Below are 18,432 nucleotides of genomic sequence, written 5' to 3' on the forward strand. Positions count from 1 at the left end.
GAGATGTTGACATCACAATGGTCTAGCTAATTCAAGGTCCTGGCTTTTATAGAGTACAGTAGTGCTTCAGTTTAATGCTGGCTCTCAGAGAAGGGATTGAAGCTAAGAGGAATCATTTCACTGACTCGAGTACTTTATATTTTCAGAAAGGCACAATGGAATGGTACGAAAAGACCTTTATGTACTATAAGCCAGAAGAGAAGGTATGTGATTGTGCCTGCGTTTATTGCTGCCATTAGCTTATTCAGAATTGTAAATAAGTTATTATAAGCATTCGTTATTGGGGCATGATATGTGGACACAAAGTCATGGCAACTGTCCTTAGAAGTAGGATCATCCAACTTTACACTAAGAAAACTTTTTGGCTCACTAGATTTTTGGTTCATTAATTCACAAACATTCTAATAATGACTAATGAAAAAATTAATTGAAAAAGCCTCATACATGTATAAAATGGGGGGGGGGGGATGCATTGGCTGAATATTTGTCATGTTTTATATATTTTTTTATATAGTATTATCTGTATTGGGTGCAGAGAGCAGGGCTGTCCTAACAGCACTGTGGGCTCTGGGCCCGATGCCCTTGGGGCCCCTACTTATATATTTAAGGAAATAAATGAAAGGAAAACAAAATCATAACTTATCCCACCTTTGGTCAGCACTGATTGGTGAATAGCTTCAGCCACCCACCAATTAGCAAACTGACAGTCATTCACTGTCTGGCTGGAGTCAGGTAAAGAATGCTGCACTCTGTTTGATGGATAGCTCCAGCCATCCTCCTATTGGCAAGCTGGCAGCCATTCAGTGTCTTACTGCTGCCTGGCCGCTCTAATTGGGTGTAATTCACAATCGGAGCAGCCTCTCAGGAAGCTCTGGCGGCACCAGCACAGGAGGCAGATGGACTCTGGCCTAACCCACCTCTGCTCATAGGCCCCTAGAATCGTGGGGGGCCTGGCATCTGCCCAGTGTGTCTATTGGAGGGATGTATTAAAATTCATCACCGCCCCTCGCTGTATTAACATACACCTAGCATCGCAAAGCAGCAAAGCAGTGATGGTGGCCCCCCATGACACCTGTGATGTGGTGTGTGGGGGGGTCAACTTCACATCCCCATCTTATCGGCTGTCCCCGGTGCCTCCTCCTCTCCCCTCCATTTGTGACCTGTTTCTAGGGGCAGGAGGAGTTTCATGGAGGAAGGTAAGCCAGGGGGAGGGGGGGCAGCGTCTGCGGTGGGCGCGCGATAGAAGCCCATAGGCTTCTATAGAGTATTGTTACCCAACAACGGGGATTTTACTGAATTTTTCCCTTAGCACATCCCACCCTATATGTTAAGATGAGACCACATTTTCTTAAACAGTAATATAATAATATTACTATCGATTCTTCTACAAATTACCCCCACTGCTGCCAGTAAGGAAAACAACATAGCCTTTTTACAATTTAATATGAGCGGCATATCCACACAAATATTATAGATCCCATATGTATGAGGGAGGCGATACCTGGTATAGCCCAAGTTACCAGGAGAGGGCTGGCATGCAGGGTTGTAGAGAGTTGTTCTTTGCCCGGGTAGACACACAAGGAATTTTCTGCACTGCATTGTGTTTAACGGAGTGGACTTTGAGCCCATGCCATGGAGAAATCAGGGAAGGTAAGGGGGTGGGGGGGGGGGGGGGGGGGGCGGTGTCTGGGCTGTGGAGAGAGGCCGCTTTTGCTGCAGAAAGGTAAGTGAGGTCACATTTATCACAATCTGATCCACATTTTTAATGAGGTTGTGATGAATATTTTTTTAGTTAGATTCGCAAATGTATATCTGTACCCAGATTTGTCCGTAGATGGACTGCGATAACAGCCTGTCCATGGCAAAGTGCTGGAAGCAGTGTGATAGCTGTCACACTGCTTCCTGGTGCGGGTCTTTGTCTCACACTGCATGTGCCACTGGGGTTACTGTAGGGAAACGCCATCTATCAGGGCTGCATTTGTGGGTGAATATGTAGAAAGAGCTGCAGATATCTGCTATGATCCCTCCAAGGTACATAGGGGGGGATACCTAATATTTGAGGGTATTCTAAAAAAATGTCTGTTTTTAGGTAATATTCTGCAAATATGTTTTGACAAATAGGCCCCTTATTAATTATTTTATGTTGAGGATTTTAGTTCAGTTCCCTCCTCGTAGTGAACGTCTCCCAGTGAAATACTCTGTGTTGCAGAATGATGTGGAGCAGCTGAGGTGTCTGGTGAAACTGGCTGATGCTGTTCATGAAGATGTGGAGAAAAGCCAGAACGTGTACAACAAGCACTTTGCCTGGTGAGCCCCGTACCTCCATATTAGTAGTATCATATTAGTTAAAAGCCCATCAAAATGCCGGATTCTGCAATGTATTTTCACTTTGAGCTGTGACAGTTTTTAGCCCACAAACTCTCCACTCCACCCCCAGTCCCTATCTGCTCCTACCTCAATCTCTGTCTTCACAGCTTCCTCTTTCCATATCCAGCAAGTTTGAAACAGATCAGTGTCCCTGCAAAATTTGCTTTCACTTACTGTTATGACATCTTTTAGCAAACAAAGGAGTCATTTGGTCTTTCGAGTGGTCTCTAGTAGTCAGTGGTGGTACTTCACCTCATAGAGGTGAGGAGTAGTTATATATATATGGGAAACAGAGGGTATGGTCCAGGTATTGCGCCAATAGAACCTAATAACTAGCTGCTCCTTCGATACGTCTCTCCTGTTAGTGAGAGACACAAAGAAAAAGATATGGAAAGGGGTTGTTCGGAGTGCACTCTAATAGTACCACCAGGGGCAAACACAGGATTTGCAAAGGGGGGTTTACAGAATATATATACATACACGTCACATGAAAACAGGCAATAGCCTCTTTACACACCTTGATAAAGAGGTTTCTGCTTTGAAACTTTGTTCTATATAAAAAGATTTTCACAAATCCTCTCGTGCTGCTGCCCTTTTCATAATATATATATATACACACACACAAATAAATATTCATTGTAGTGCAGTCGAGTGCCAGGCAGCAGCTCCAAAGTGCAGTCCTGCCGGTGTACAGCAAGAGTGTGTGCCTCTTCGCTGGCCGTCTAATAATCTAATAATTTCCACCCGATAGCTGCGGAGGTGGGGGATGTAGGGGTCGGGTACAGTTTACCCTTTCTGTCCTTGTGAGGGGGGGCCAGGTCCGGATTTGGCATGCGGAGGCGGGGCGGCCAGGCTCCAAGTCAGAAGGTGCCGAGGAGATGAGCGGAGTCAGCTGTGTAGTGGCGCTACTGCCACTGCCATGTTCCTTCATCCTGCGGCTGCTGCAGCTCTCCTTGGCCACCTCACTGCATAGCGCTGCCCTGCCTGCAACCCCCCCGGCCATCTCCCAGCAACTTCGCACAGAGAGCTGCCCAGTATCGGTCACTAGGTCACCGCCTCAAACAAAAAAACCTTGGCCGGGCTGTCAGGGGGGTTTCCAGGTACCTGCGTGCGCCACTGACCACCTAGCAACGATATGATATAAACATGAAATAACAATGACTTTTGTATGGTCAAATTCATATATTCAGCAATAAAAAGTAGACTTCGTTTGAGAAAGTAGTCCTTTATTTAAATACCAACGCGTTTCGTCAACACAACTTCATCAGGGGCGTGGCAAAGCACAATGAGGCTGAAAGTGGAGTGAACAGCTCATTGTTCTATTGTGGGATTTTTCTTCTGGTTGAATTTCATATTCTGACATTAAGGAGGTCATTTTCCACTAGTGTGGCTTCATCATTCTGGCGTATAGTCTATGTTGATACAGCCATAATCTTTTTACACTAAAGGAAATTACTATTTACCTCAAGATCTATGTGAATCTGATTCCCCACCTTTATTGATATTGATTTTAATACATTTTACAGTATAAAGAACACCTTCCATTGTTATAACCTTGATATAAGGCTTTGTGCTTAGCCACACCCCTGATGAAGTCATGTTGAGGAAACGCGTTGGTATTTAAATATAGAACTACTTTCTCGAACGAAGTCTACGTTTTATTGCTGAATATCTGAATTCGACCTCAGAAAAGTGATGGTTATATCATGTTTATATCATATCGTTGCTAGGTGGTACTATTAGAGTGCACTCCAAACAACCCATTTTTATATATACACACAACAAAAATATTATTTGGAATTGCTCAGCTAGTGGATGATCAGGCTGCTATTCACTATATCCTGGTCATTTTGAGATATTTTTCTCACCATAGAAGAGATTATTCTGTTGTGTGCAATCAAACTTCCGTATCCGTATCCATTTTTTTTATATTTACCTCAAACTGATAGATTTTTTCTAGATTTTTTGAAACTATACGCACCTATAAGAGCATGTTCTGATGTCTGGATCATAATTATACAATACATGATTGGCTTTACCCCTGATGAAGTCGTTCTGACGAAACACGTTGGGTACCTCTTTAAATAAAAGTCTATTTCTCGGATTGTGCATCTTATTGCGAATACGTGCTGCGATGGACACATGAAGATTGTCTCAGAGTTACAATTCAGATTGCATCAATTATTATTGGTCTTGGGTGGTACCAATATATGGATTTTGCACACTCCAATAAGATTTGTGTTGTTTTTTAATTGTTGTCCCTCATTAACAGGAGGGATATTGGAGATGTATTAGATATTTTCGCAATACAGAGTCTACACCCTTCTTTTAATATATATATATATATATATATATATATATAAAATGAAGAAAAGGGAAGGCACTCTCCGTACTTAGGGTTGCAATAATTAATAGGACGTGGACACGAGGGTCACTTTGTTTGCAAACTAAGTGACCCTCGTGTCCATGTCTTAATAATTTTTGCAACCCTAAGTCCGGAGAGTGCCTTCCATTTTCTTCATTATATCCAGGAGATTTTTGCCTATCATGGAGTGGCACCAGGGCCCTTAATTGTCAACATCACTGGGATTGCTGATCCCCTCTACTGATATTCAGGTGGCCTTCTGGCGCAATAGACCCTGAATTTAGTCATTATATCTCCCCCTGCTTTGCAATGCGTGGTACTGTAGGTCTGCTTTGTAAGAGAAGGCAAGGTCACAGTAAAGGGGTGTGCACATGGGCTGCAGCTGGGAGATCTTAAATAAGTGATTTTGCTTAATCAAAATCGCCCAGTCCCTGCTGGAAATAAGCCGGCAGCCATCCCCAGCAGCAAGAAAAAGAGGAGTTTTTGACTGAGCGCAGATCCTGCTAACAGGTCCAATATTCTGCTGTGCTAAAGGGAATACTCAGCCCTTGTAAAAGAAAAACCTCAAGAAATGTATAAAACAGCAGCAGCTTACGTGTACAGCCGAATAGACACTGCAGCATCTACACAAAATATTCTTGCCTGCCTGATATTGATGCTGCGGGCCCGTGAATCGCTATCACCCGCTGTGTAAAACATGAGGCGATTCAGGGAAACATTCTAAGAAATTTTGACGATGTAGTCAAAATCGCTTAGATGAATCGCCCCCGTGTACAGTGTTTATTTTGTAAGGGATTTTCAATTTAATTTCAGTTTTAGTCACTTCCCTAAAATTTGATTAAATTAAACGTCACATTTTATTCACATTTTTAAATTTCATTTTAGTCAAGTTTTAGTCAATGTATCTTGACTAACATTTTCGTCTAATTTTAGTCATTGATTTAGTCGTAGCTTTGCAGTTTATTGACAATGGATTTTGCTGAAGATCATTTATCATTTCCTTGAATCTAGGTATCAAACAAGTGCAACTAAAATGCTCTTTCCTTCACAGCAGGTCATTTATTTTCTGCAAGTATCAATTCAAGAATACAATTGTTTGTTTCTTTTCATTAAAAATTAGAATTTAAATATTCAAAGAATAATACAACCTGCCTGATACAAGTAAGTAGTACATTACTAGTCTACTGCAAAATAAAATGAAGCGGTAAGGATGCATATTTATAATACACAGCAATCTAGCTAAAGGTAACTAATTAGCTAGCTACATAAACTGGCCGAGTGATTCTTATGACAAAGAGTTGTTGCACAGCCGCAGCGCAAGTAAGTAAATCTAGGGTCAGAGACGATGGATAAAAGAATCCCAAAAATCAATCACTCAAAAAATGTGGTGTCCTCCTGACGAAATTGATAAAGCATTTTCCTCTATTCAATTTTAGTCATGACACTAATATTTAGTCAACATTTTCGTTATTAAAAAATTCTTATTTTCATTATCGTCACATTTTAGTCACAGAAAAAACATTTGTCGATAAATAGTTTTCGTTGAAATTAACACTGCATGTGTACATGGGGTAGATTGAAAGGAATAAAGAGGTCTTCATAATGATAAGTCTGCCTTGCAGTATATCTACTACTACTAACCACCTCTCAAAACACCTCTGCCTGCAAACATTGGTAAAGTCTATGCATTGAAACACATTGCACTAGCACAGTGGTTCCCAAACTTTTTTGAATCACGGCGCCCTAGAGCGTCAAAATATTTTCAAGGCACCCCTAGGCCAAATGCTTCTTATCGAGAAATTCAGAAAAAAAATATGAAATGAAGTGTATTGTGTTTATATGTCACAGTTATCTGGTGAGGGACAGGATTTGCTTCTGTTTGTCCACATATGCTATGATTGGCAGCCACCCAAACTGGTTTTGCCTGGTACGTTGACCATAAATAATATGAATTGATCCTGGTCCACCAACCCAAGGCACCCCTGCAAGTGTCCTGAGGCACTCCAGGGTGCCTAGGCACACAGTTTGGGAACCACTGCACTAGCACAACCTGGCCAGAGCCATCTCAGGATTAAATGGCATCAGGCTTAAATACTGCCTTCAATTATCCTAACAGGGTACAATGGAGCAGTTGATGTTGTATGAATGAAAAAGAAAAATTAATTACATTGTAAATATTTAAAAGTACTATAGCAGGTGATATGTTTTTCTTCTCTCCCTAGTATCGTCAAGGTTGACTACTTTAGTATCACCTACCGGCAACTAGAAAAACTGGTGAGACTAATTGTTTGGTTATGTCTTATACTGAACGAGGGATGTAAGATTTATCGATGGTTATGTTTTCACTTTTGAATGAAATAATTGTTGCTTTTAGTTTATAGAAATAAGTGTATGATCTATTGCATCCATGCACCATTACCATTGGATTAGCCCAGGCATGGCCAATCGATGGCACTCCAGCTGTTGTGAAACTACAAGTCCCATCATGCCTTGCCACAGTTTTGCTATTAGTGAATGCTAAAACTATGGCAAGGCATGCTGGGATGTGTAGTTTTACAACAGCTGGAGGGCCACATTTTAGCCTATATACTCCTGGCTATTTGAGGTGTTCTCCTGCTCTTTTGAACATATTTCACCTTCTGTTATTTACAGGTTTGAAGACCATTACATGTATAATGCACTGTGTTGTCATTAATCCAGTCATTAATACATTAATAATTTTAACCTATGTGAGAGCATTACAGTACTTTGTGTTCCATTCGCTATAGGTGGCTGATGAAGTGAGCATTGCAATGGAGAGTCTGAAGGGTGCAGAGCAAGAGGAGCCACGGATCACTCATGCTATTGGGGAGACGTTGTTTGAGCTTTATATTACACTCAAGGAACTGAGGCGTTTTAGGGATTACCTGCCTTTAAAGTACGTTATTTGTTCTACTCTTTTGGTTTTTGTTGGTAGGCTTGATCTAGAACTAAAGGGCCTTATACAGAGTCAGTCTTAAAAGCAATTTGAGATTTTTTTTTTGTCAAAGTTTGTGTTTTTTCTTTTGTTGACTCAAGTGTGACTTCTCTGAAAGGGGACTGGGACTGTAATGGACAGGGACTTTCAGAAAGTGTGGATGCGACTGTAGAGGCCGCATCCTGGGACTGGAGTCTCAAAGGGGCCAATTTATTATGGATCCCATATTCAATGTGATCTAGGCAGGATCTCACCGCCCAGGATCGTATTGCAATATGCGATTCTATCAGCATCATGCAGACACTGTTCCTGCGATCTGCTCTGCTGGGTGCAGGGGGGGGCTGCGCATGTGTGGTCAGCGCTGACCCCCGGCTACCCGCTACACCTCCGCAGAGTGGCTACCGGCATTCTCAGATGGAAGCAGCTGCGGGAGCCATTATCCGGAATGATTCGAATTCTGGATATTGATAGGTTTCTATGGGGGATGCGGCTGCATGCTGGACTGGAGGGATTTATTGCAGCAGGTAACTTCTGAGGATACATAAGTGCAGCTAACGGAATTAGCCGCAAATATTAAATGATAAATGGGCCCCTAAGAGTCTCCAAAGCAGCCTCTTGAAACTCTCAAACTTGTATCATATTTGTTCCTGGTGCAAGTGTAGTCAGTAGTGACTGCAGAGATGCTAATGATGACTTATCCATTCACAAGTGGGAACAGATACGTCTGCACGCACACACACACACACACACATATACATATATATATATATATATATATATATATACTGTATATATCTTAAGGAAATGTAAAATAAAATTTTATTTGCAGCTACATCACTGAGCAATTCAGATGCTCGAAGAAATTGGGTAGTAATGAGCTGCATTAACGTCAGTATATTTCTATTGTAAGGTGTGATTTCCAGCGTTGCCCTCATTCTGGTTTGTAAACTCACCCATACGTTTGCACAGGCGGTTCGATGTTGAATGCATGCAAATGGAGGGGGGGGGGGCGGCGTTAACTCTGGGTGCACCCAGGAAAAGGCTGGACATTCGCAGTGCGGCGGGGACATTCGACATGCAGAGGTGTATTCACATGCCTGGCAGGAGGTGTTACAAGGCTTGCAAAGCAGAGAACTGCTGCATTGCGAGCCAATCACAATGAGGGCCATTGTCTGTACTCTGTAGACATACCTCCTATCGCAGTCCAGTGTCATCTCAGGCCGGTACCGCAGGGGAGTCACAGCGTGAATTTGTAAAATGTGAAAGATGAATAAGTAGCAGGGATAAAACTTTTTTTTAAATCGCAAATTGCGCTTAAGACTGACTCTGAATAAGGCCGAACATTACAATATTCATTTTTATTTTTATTCAGAGTAAAGCCGTAACATTTATAGGATAATGAAATATTCATCGCTCCTGCTCTCACCACATATTACAGTCCACTCCCAGGGCGTGACCGCCATTCCTGTCAGCCAATAAGCAGCGATTCATAGCAGCTCGGTGTGATGTAGCCAGCATTATAGATCTCGCTATTGCACACTACACAGCAATCATTCTGCTTCTATTATCACAGAGACAACAAATCATTGGCGTTGATGGGGTTCCATGATCTGTTCAAAGTTTCCATCCACACGTGGCTGCAAACTGTGCATGAAAAGGCCACTGAAAGAGTCCAGCGTGCAGTGGAAGTGGATAAGGTAATCGATAACATACTGTAAGAAAATAATCTCATTGTCTGCTCAGAATCCCAGATTACCAGATCCCTTTTTTGTGTTTGTCACTGGGGACCTGGTATCTGCAATTTTGTTTTTGGGATCCAAGTCTCTGACCAATGTTGTTCTTACAACACCCCAAATAAAGATAATAAGACCCTACTTAGGATCCCACCTGACAGAGACAGCACTCCTGCAGTGAGGCAACGAACAGGTTAATACAGTGGTTCCCAAACTGTGCACCTAGGCTCCCTGGGGTACCTCCGGACACTTGCAGGGGTGCCTCGGGTTGGTCATCCAGGACCAATTCAAATTATTTATGATCAATTATTTCTCGACAAAACCAGTGCTGGTGGCTGACAATCATAAAATGTGTACAATCAGAAGCAAATCCTGCATTTTACCACATAACTGAACCTTAGAAGCACATATAAACACAATCCATTTAATTTGATAAATATTTTTTGGGGCCTAGGGGTGCCTTGGAAAAATTCTGATACTCTAGGGTGCCGTGATTAGAAAAAGATTGGGAACCCCTGGGTTAATAGGTTCTCCATCAGAACCAAACAGCATTGCTGGGTGACATACGGCCTTTGAATCCTACTTTGTTGCCGCACACATGTTACAGCCGGAGGCTTTCTCTGCTAATCTCATTTTTTTTAATAGCCTCTGTCGGTGGCTCCAGTTCAGAAACAAACATGAAAGAGTCAGATCCTATATTAGGAGTCTGCAAACTTCTTATCATCTCAGGTCTCCTGGGGACCAGAGCTTTTATATTTAGGGAACTCAGGTTAAAAAAGGGACCGGTGTAAATGACAGAAGCTGCATAAAGGCAGAGAGACCCTACTGAAAGGATTTTGATTACAGAACTATAAACTTCAGAGGATTTGCAAGCAGCTGATATGCGTCATACTCAGATCTATAGTTTCATAATTACAGTAGTTTTCTCTCTCTGATTGGTTCTACATTATAGTGTACATAATAACTAGGAATAGTTCAGAAATTTGGGGTATAGAATTAATTGCATCACCATTATTGACTCACTTCTGAGTTGGAAAGAGGAATAATCTAATGTTCACCATTCAGGACCTCTCTGCAAACAGCTGCCACCTGGAGCAAGGTACTTAAAGCACAATTAAGGCCCTATAATGCCACTTCTACTTTAGGAGGATGGGCCCCAAGGCAATGGGGCCCTTGTGGGATATTATCCTACAGCGATAGGCCGGGCGGCACTTACCTGTTTGCTAGGCTGTATGTATAGGTCCTAGATGTAGTAAGCCTGGTAAAGTAATAAAATGTAAGGTGATAATGCACCAGCCAATCAACTGTGTTTGAAAAATAACAACTAGGAGTTGATTGGCCGGTACATTATCACTGCTGTATCACTTTACCAGGCTTAGTACATCTGCCCCAGTATGCCTTATGTAGATATTTAGTATTTCTTTCCATGAGTAAAATAAAGTTGCTACTAGTTCCTTTTGTGATAGGCGTGTTAGATATAAACCTAAAATAATAAGCATAATACATTGCACAAACAGATTTGTCCACCTAGAACAGCATTATGGAAATGGTCTAAAACGGGCGTAACTAGATGTTTGTAGGCCCCATAGCAACCAACCAATCCAATGGGGACAAATGTATATAACACATGTAATGTGCACAGGAGATACAGGGCCCCATCAGCATAGGGCCCCATAGCAGCTGCACCTATGGTAGTTATGCCCTTGGTCTGACTTATAAGCTCTCTGCAGTTGTTTGATGCGCTGACTATATGTGCTGTGCTTGTCTCAGTCTTGTCTCATGTACATCGCGCAGTTTGCATAACTCGCGGACATCATTATTTCCCAGTGATTCCGTATTCCCTCTTGTTCGCACAGCTGGAGTATGTGGACTCTCTCTCTAAGCACAGCAGCTCGGCGGTGGATGTCACTAACTGCTTCTCACAGATCAAAGAGTTCTGGATACAGCTCGCATGGCCGGACTCCTCGGAGGCCTTTGGGTTCCTAACCCAGCTTTCGGATGTAAGTTGAAGAACCAAAGTATATATGTAAGGAAATAGAGCTTGTGGCATATGATGCGCATTGATCTAAGTCTACACATCTACTCATAAAATGACATTCCAAGCAGTGCTGTATTTCTGATATTGGTGGCTCCGTCCCCTTGGGGTGACTTCATGCACCCACAATGGGGAAGGGCCTGCATATTTAGTACTAGTTGCAGATTATCTTTTGGTGAGTTTTAATAATTTGTGTCCAACTGGGGTGCCATGGGCCAGCTTCATCCAGTAGGAAATTGGCTACCCTACAGCCACTGGATGCTATTTGAACACTGCATAGACATTTCTATAATGGGTGCAATTTGTGCGGTGCACATGGACCCCTGGGTCCACTGCCAACATGTTTTAACAATCTGGAGACCCATTCCGGAGCTGCAATGGCAGCAAAAAGTACCAGCAAATATGCCCTACTCCCATGCGCACTAGTAATTATGGGCCTTATTCTAGTTCACTCTTAGAGGCAAATTCCTTCCCAGATGGACAAAACCATGTGCACTGCAGGGGGGCAGATTGAACAAGTGCAGATAGAATTAGATTTGGGTGAGCTATTTTGTTTCTGTGCAGGGAAAATACTGCCTGCTTTATTTTTAGACTGCAATATAGATCTCACTTTGAAGAAAAACCCCACCCAAATCTTACTCTCTCTGCACATGTTATATCTGCCCCACCTGCAGTGCACATGGTTTTGTCCATTTGAGAAGGAATTTGCCTCTAAGAGTGAACTAGAATAGGGCCCTATGTCTCCAGAACATGGTGGGTGCCATGTTTCCTGAGTCCTGCCCAGTATGCTCTGGCACTCCCACCAGGAGTCTGGACATAAGCTTGTACAAAGAGTGGTGAGAGCTGCTCAATCAAACCAGTAATGCCCCCCAGGTGCTGCAAGGGAGGGGGATTTAACCCCCAGCACACCAAAGGGCATTAGTAATAAGATTTGAAAAACCAACATAATAGAGGGTCATTCAGAGATCTTAGTTACATATATTTTGCAAAAGATATGATAAGCTTCCGGGCCTCGTCAAGGCTTCTCTGATACCGGAAGTGCTACACTGCATGATAACAGCACCCAATCTGGGCCATATAATTGTCTACTGTAAGGCTACATGATAACAGCACTTACCAATATTTCTAAGCTTGTGTCTGACAGATCTCTTCTACCTAGCCTGGTGCAAATACAGATACAGTACTATAACGATGGCAGCTGCAGAGGTCAGCGTAACATCAATGGACCGCACGGGTTTCTGCTTGCTGGCACAAGAGCCCCCGCATTAGTTGAATAGATACAATAGTAAATTAGGCTACAGAAAAACTTTGCATGCGACTAGAATCAGTCCCAGCCGCTGCATCGGCATATGTAATACATTTTTAATTTTTTAAAAAAATTGTAATTTACCCATTAAAATTGGAGATGCAAAACACAGGAGCAATGAGGGTAATATAACATAGTGCTTTATATATAAAGTTGCATTATTACATGTACAGAATGGTTTAAAACAATAAATCAGGATTTAAAATCCATATATCTTCTCTAGCTGTAGGATGATTTAGGGAGATCAAGTTCTGGCTACAACCATCCTTTAGTTGATTGGATCTCTACTTAGTATCCTTCATCCATTATTACAATTAGTTACTGTAACCATAGTGGGAGTTTATTATTGCACTTATACATAAGGTACTATTTTATCTTATGCTTCTTGCTCTGAAGGTGTGATCACGTAGTGCGATTTTGCTTGAGATTTGATCCCAATTCGATCTAATGGAACAGCAAGCAAAATGCGTTTGATTTGGACTATATAGTACAGGTCTGTAATATATCTATATATTACAGATATGGGGCCTGGTTCTGGTTGACTCACTAAGCCGCGGTATTTTTCTGCTTAGCGAGCCATGTACCACCGCCTGCTGTGCGTGCGAATGCCCACCTCCCGCCGCCCCGTGAATATCCCTGCCACCTAGGAAATATGCCCGCCGCACTGCAAATGGATGTTTTGCATTTACATCCATTGGCAGGGGAGCGTGCAGGCCCAAAACAGTCTTGGCTGGCTTAGACTTGCGTTGTCCTAGTCTGAGAACTGGGCGGGCAGCTGACGTCCTGTGATGTCAGCCGGCCGCCCCCGGCAGGCAGGTTCATGCCTGCGTTCGCATACGGACATCCAGCGTTTTCCTGCCCAGCTCCTGCTCAGTTGGGACAGCAACATTCTGTACAAGGCCAGTGAAATAGAATGGGTGTGGTATATGGTTCCGACAGTCGGGATCCCGACAGTCATTAGCCCGACGTCGGGATCCCAAATGGCCGGACTCAGACAGCAGGGCAAGCGCAACAAAACCCCTTGCGGGCTCGCTGCAATTGCCACGATGCTGCACTTGCCACGCTCGCCACCTATTCTCCCTCTATGGGGGTCTTGGACCCCCACGAGAGAGAATAGCCAGTGGCCGTCGGGACCCCGAGTGTCAGGGTTTTGACTGTCGGGATCCCGACATCGGGGTAATGACTGTCTGGAAACTGTCCGGCACCCAATAGAATTACAGTATAAGCTGTTATCACCCAGCGAGCCATCACAGAAGAACCAATATTTTATTTACAGTTTATTCACACCAAATTATTGTTTAGTTCTGTTCTGTGGACTTATATGTGTGTGTGTGTTTTTCTTGCCTTTTTGATGTTTCAGGATATATGCAAATCTGCAATATACTATTCAGAAGTAATTAAACGTAAAGTTGACAAAAGCCACCAGACGGCTGGACAAGCTGTTGTTACGGAGCAGGTAAGATGTTACATGGCGGTGAATGCAGATGTCAATTAAAATGTCACATGTATATTTTTAGTGTTTACGGGCCATACTTAATATAAACCACACTCCATTTACCTTTATACATTTTACTTTATTGTTAACCTACATCTTGACCCCCGGTGGCCATAGACAGATGTTGTCCAGCATTGGCTACTAAAACAGGAATCACATGCTTACTATAATAATGATCCAGCCTAAAGCACAATAAATGAAGTGTCACAGCTGAGGTTAATGTAATGGCTAGTGGGCAATGATATCCCCTCTCTGGTGTATAGCGAGGAAAGCCTAGCTCTGTAGGATAGCGAGAAATGCTGGTGTCTAATTGCCAGATTCCATCAATGGTTTCTAGGCAAACTATCAGACCACCATATGAAAGTTGTGCCCCAGCAATGCCATTTGGGGGAGATGCATCAATAATGGAGCAACCAATCAGCTTCTACCTATCAATTTATAGAATGTACTTGATAAATGCTATCTAGAAGCTGATTGGTTACTATGGACAATTTCTTCACTGATCTGCTTCTCCGCTTGATACAGATTCCACTCCTCCTCCCTGCAGCACATTGCAGAGACTGGAATGGACTCCGTGTGTCTCAAGCCTGCACTCTCCTTAAGTTCATGAGCATTGCATTTTGCACCATAGAGGTGTCAGTGGCATAAGTTCGTCCCAGTTGCCCAGAGAACAGATAATAATTGGTGCCCCCCCCCCCCCCCCACACACACACACACACACAGCACCTTATATAAAGATATGTAGGCATGTAAGTATGTATGTACATGTATGCGGGTATGTTATGTATATTATGTTTAAAATAAATAGAGTGTGACCTCTATGGTCCTGCTAGGAGGGAAAGCCAGCTACAGAAGCTATATGTATAAGCTTTCAATGGAATGATTTAAACTCACATGGGAGGAGAGGTGCCCCCTTGGGAGCAGGAGCCTGGAGGCAGATGACTCCATTGCCTCCCAGCGTTACGCTTCTGAGTGGTGTCTCTGCTACCTTTTGATTTGCTATTTCCTAGTGACTTCACAGACTGCAGTGTCCTAAATAATGGCTGACAACATTGTGTGCATTCATTAAGGCAGATGCACTAGTTTGCCATAAAGATAACAGTGGGGAGATTTATCAAACCTGCTAAAACAACCGGAGAGTTTCTAGTTCCCATTTAACCCATTCTGTTCCGTTGCTGTTGGGGGTAACACCTCTACTTGTCTCCATTAGAATGTTAGATAACCGTCGTTTGACGCATACATCTGTGCACCCTTTGTTGTGTATGCAAAGCAAAGCATATGGCAGATGTAATAGGATAACAGCTGGAGAGCCTTGCTATGCCACCCCTTGACGTTTTACATGCGTCCCTTCATTCATTGCTTTCATGTCTCTGCCTTTACTGAATTTGAATGAACAGCTCTGTATAATCCTAAATAACATCGAACATGTGCGGAAGTTCATGGGCAACGTCCTCAGAGATCTAGACTGGAAGTCTCTGGAGACAGCGGTGGAACAGTCGTGTGGCACAGATGGGAAACAGCAGGTGCAGAAGGCATTGAATACCCAGCTTCAAAACATTGATATTGACATGCAGAGAGAGGCAAAGAACATGATCTCACATCTAACAGAAAAGGTATTCCATTCATTACCTGTTAAAAAAAAAAAATATATATATATATTTTACACAAATAGTCCAATGTGTTCATATACAATAATTGATCTTTCTGTACCTCCAATTCAAGTTACACCACACAGTAGTAATGTAACTTAGGCCCTTATTCTGGTTGGTGCGGTAATATCCGCGTGCGTTTGTGACGCCGATGTTTTGTGTCTGCGCATGTGCAGAGGCGTCTCTGCGCATGTGCGAGCGGGGCGTACGGCCAAATCCTGCATGAAATGTGAACAGGGGGTGGAGAGGGGCGTGAAGGGCTGTTTGGGCTCATTACCATATGCATACGCCCCGCGTTTCATGGGCGTTCCCATGCAAACGCTGGGCGTACGTATGGTAATGAAATCGTGACGCACGTGTAGGGGGCGGACATATGACATCGCCGGATGTCAGCTGCCCGCCCAGATCCCTGATTTTGCACGGAAAAATGTCCGTGTGGTCTGAGGTTGCGGGAGCTGGTGGAGCACTCGGTTCTGCATTCGATGGTCTGCGACCATCGAATGATGGGGGAGGTTCCCTGAGCTGGAGGAGGCGTATTCCGTGAAAAATACACGTGCGGTCCGTTCAGCCAGCTTCTTACCGCGTACGGACGGAGTTGGCAATCCGTATGGAAGGCGGGGTTTCGCACGCACGGTCCTGGCCGCATATTCGGATTCGGCCGCACCGACCAGAATAAGGCCCTTATACATGTTACGCTGCACAGTAGTAGTGCCCCTTACATGTTACCATACACAGTTGTATTGGCAATTGCACATTATACCTCACAGTAGTAGTGTCCCTTGCACATTATGCCACAATAGTAGTGTCTCTCTTGTTTTTACACCACACAGTAGTAGCATTTTCCCCAGTGCATCTGCGCTCTGTGCAGCAGCACTGGCCACACACCACTGTAGTTACGGCCATGGTACAATGTACATAAATTATGGAAATGTTAAAGATTTGTGGTGGGTTCATATAATTCTTTCCCAGCAGATAATTGCATTAGGAATTCAAATAACCGAATTTGAAACAAATTGTTATTTTAGTATAAAAGTCTAACTACTCCTCACCTCTATGTGGTGAAGTGCGGCCACTGACTAACAGAGGCCACTCAATGGACTAAATTACTCCTTTGTGTTCTAAAAGATGTCATAACAGAAAATGAAAGCAATTTGTGCAGGGACACTGATCTGTTTTAAACTTGCTGGATATGGAGAGAGGGAGCTGTGAAGACACATATTGGAGGTAGGAGTGGGGTGGAGATTTTGTGGGCTAAAAACTGTCACAGCTCAAGTGAAAGTACATACATCGCAGACGCTCTCATTGACGGGCTTTCTAACTAGTTGTAATATACAGTAATTATTCAAGGAACAAAGATTAGTTTACTGTGATCATTAGGACTTGGGCCCTTATTCTGATCGGTGCGGCCGGATCCGATTATGCGGCCAGGACCGTGCGTGCGAAACCATACGGATCGCCAACTCCGTCCGTACGCGGTAAGAAGCTGGCCGAACGGACCGCACGTGTATTTTTCACGGAATACGCCTCCTCCATCTAAGAGAACCTCCCCCATCATTCGATGGTCGCAGACCATCGAATGCAGGACCGAGTGCTCCACCAGCTCCCGCAACCTCAGACCACACAGACATTTTTCCGTGCAAAAGCAGGGATCTGGGCGGGCAGCTGACATCCGGCGATGTCATATGTCCTCCCCCTACACGTGCGTCACGGCCGCATTACCATACGTACGCCCAGCGTTTGCATGGGAACGCCCATGAAACGCGGGGCGTATGCATATGGTAATGAGCCCAAATATCCCTTCACGCCCCTCTCCACCCCCTGTTCGGAGTGTTCACATTTCATGCGGGATTTGGCCGTACGCCCCGCTCGCACATGCGCAGAGACGCCTCTGCACATGCGCAGACACAAAATATCGGCGGGCCGAACGCACGCGGATATATCCGCACCGACCAGAATAAGGGCCTTGGTCTGTTTTTATCAGCATATATTGCATGTATAATCTATACATAAATGTGTTCCCGTCTCTGCAGATGATCGGTGATATTAAGAAATATATACAACATATAAGCTTGTCTCCAGACTCTATTCAGAATGATGAGGTGCGTATTCAAACCATATAGATCTGTACTATCTAACATGGCACATTTTACTAGAGAACATGGGTTTTAGCAATGACGTTGGTTTGTATTTTAAGGATGTAGAACTGCTTGAAGTCCCAAGAGACTTGTGCGGCCTTATGCTTCCCAGATGCCATTTGGGAACAGCAGCTGGTGAATCCAATGGTTATTCAATCTGTGCTGCTATTTCTGCCGGCATTTGCCTATCCAATGCTGCTGTTTCCGACAGCATTGAAGGCTTGCAGATACGGCTTTTTTTAAAGTAGAATTTGAATTGTCGGAAACAGACGCCTAATTGTTGAATTCTCGCCCGATTCCGACTATTTAGCAGCAGTTTCCGACAAAACGTGGCCGTTCCATCACTCGACAGTCAGAACTGTTGAGTTACAGTCATAATGGGTCGAAAATG

At 43.5% G+C, this 18,432-nt stretch overlaps 1 protein-coding gene across 1 annotated transcript in view; it reads left to right on the plus strand.

The window, feature by feature from the left end:
- BAIAP3 (BAI1 associated protein 3) overlaps positions 1-18,432 on the plus strand; it is a 317,991-nt gene that overhangs the window by 264,306 nt on the left and 35,253 nt on the right. Inside the window, exons 18-26 of the mRNA XM_083153102.1 lie at positions 147-203; positions 2,210-2,307; positions 6,955-7,006; positions 7,501-7,649; positions 9,262-9,385; positions 11,278-11,421; positions 14,123-14,218; positions 15,655-15,870; positions 17,937-18,005. Coding sequence (XP_083009228.1) covers positions 147-203; positions 2,210-2,307; positions 6,955-7,006; positions 7,501-7,649; positions 9,262-9,385; positions 11,278-11,421; positions 14,123-14,218; positions 15,655-15,870; positions 17,937-18,005 — 1,005 coding nt within the window. The remainder of the gene's footprint in view (positions 1-146; positions 204-2,209; positions 2,308-6,954; positions 7,007-7,500; positions 7,650-9,261; positions 9,386-11,277; positions 11,422-14,122; positions 14,219-15,654; positions 15,871-17,936; positions 18,006-18,432) is intronic.

Source organism: Crinia signifera, chromosome 7 (assembly GCF_055691185.1).
Source record: "Crinia signifera chromosome 7, ASM5569118v1, whole genome shotgun sequence".
NCBI classification, from domain to species: Eukaryota; Metazoa; Chordata; class Amphibia; order Anura; family Myobatrachidae; genus Crinia; species Crinia signifera.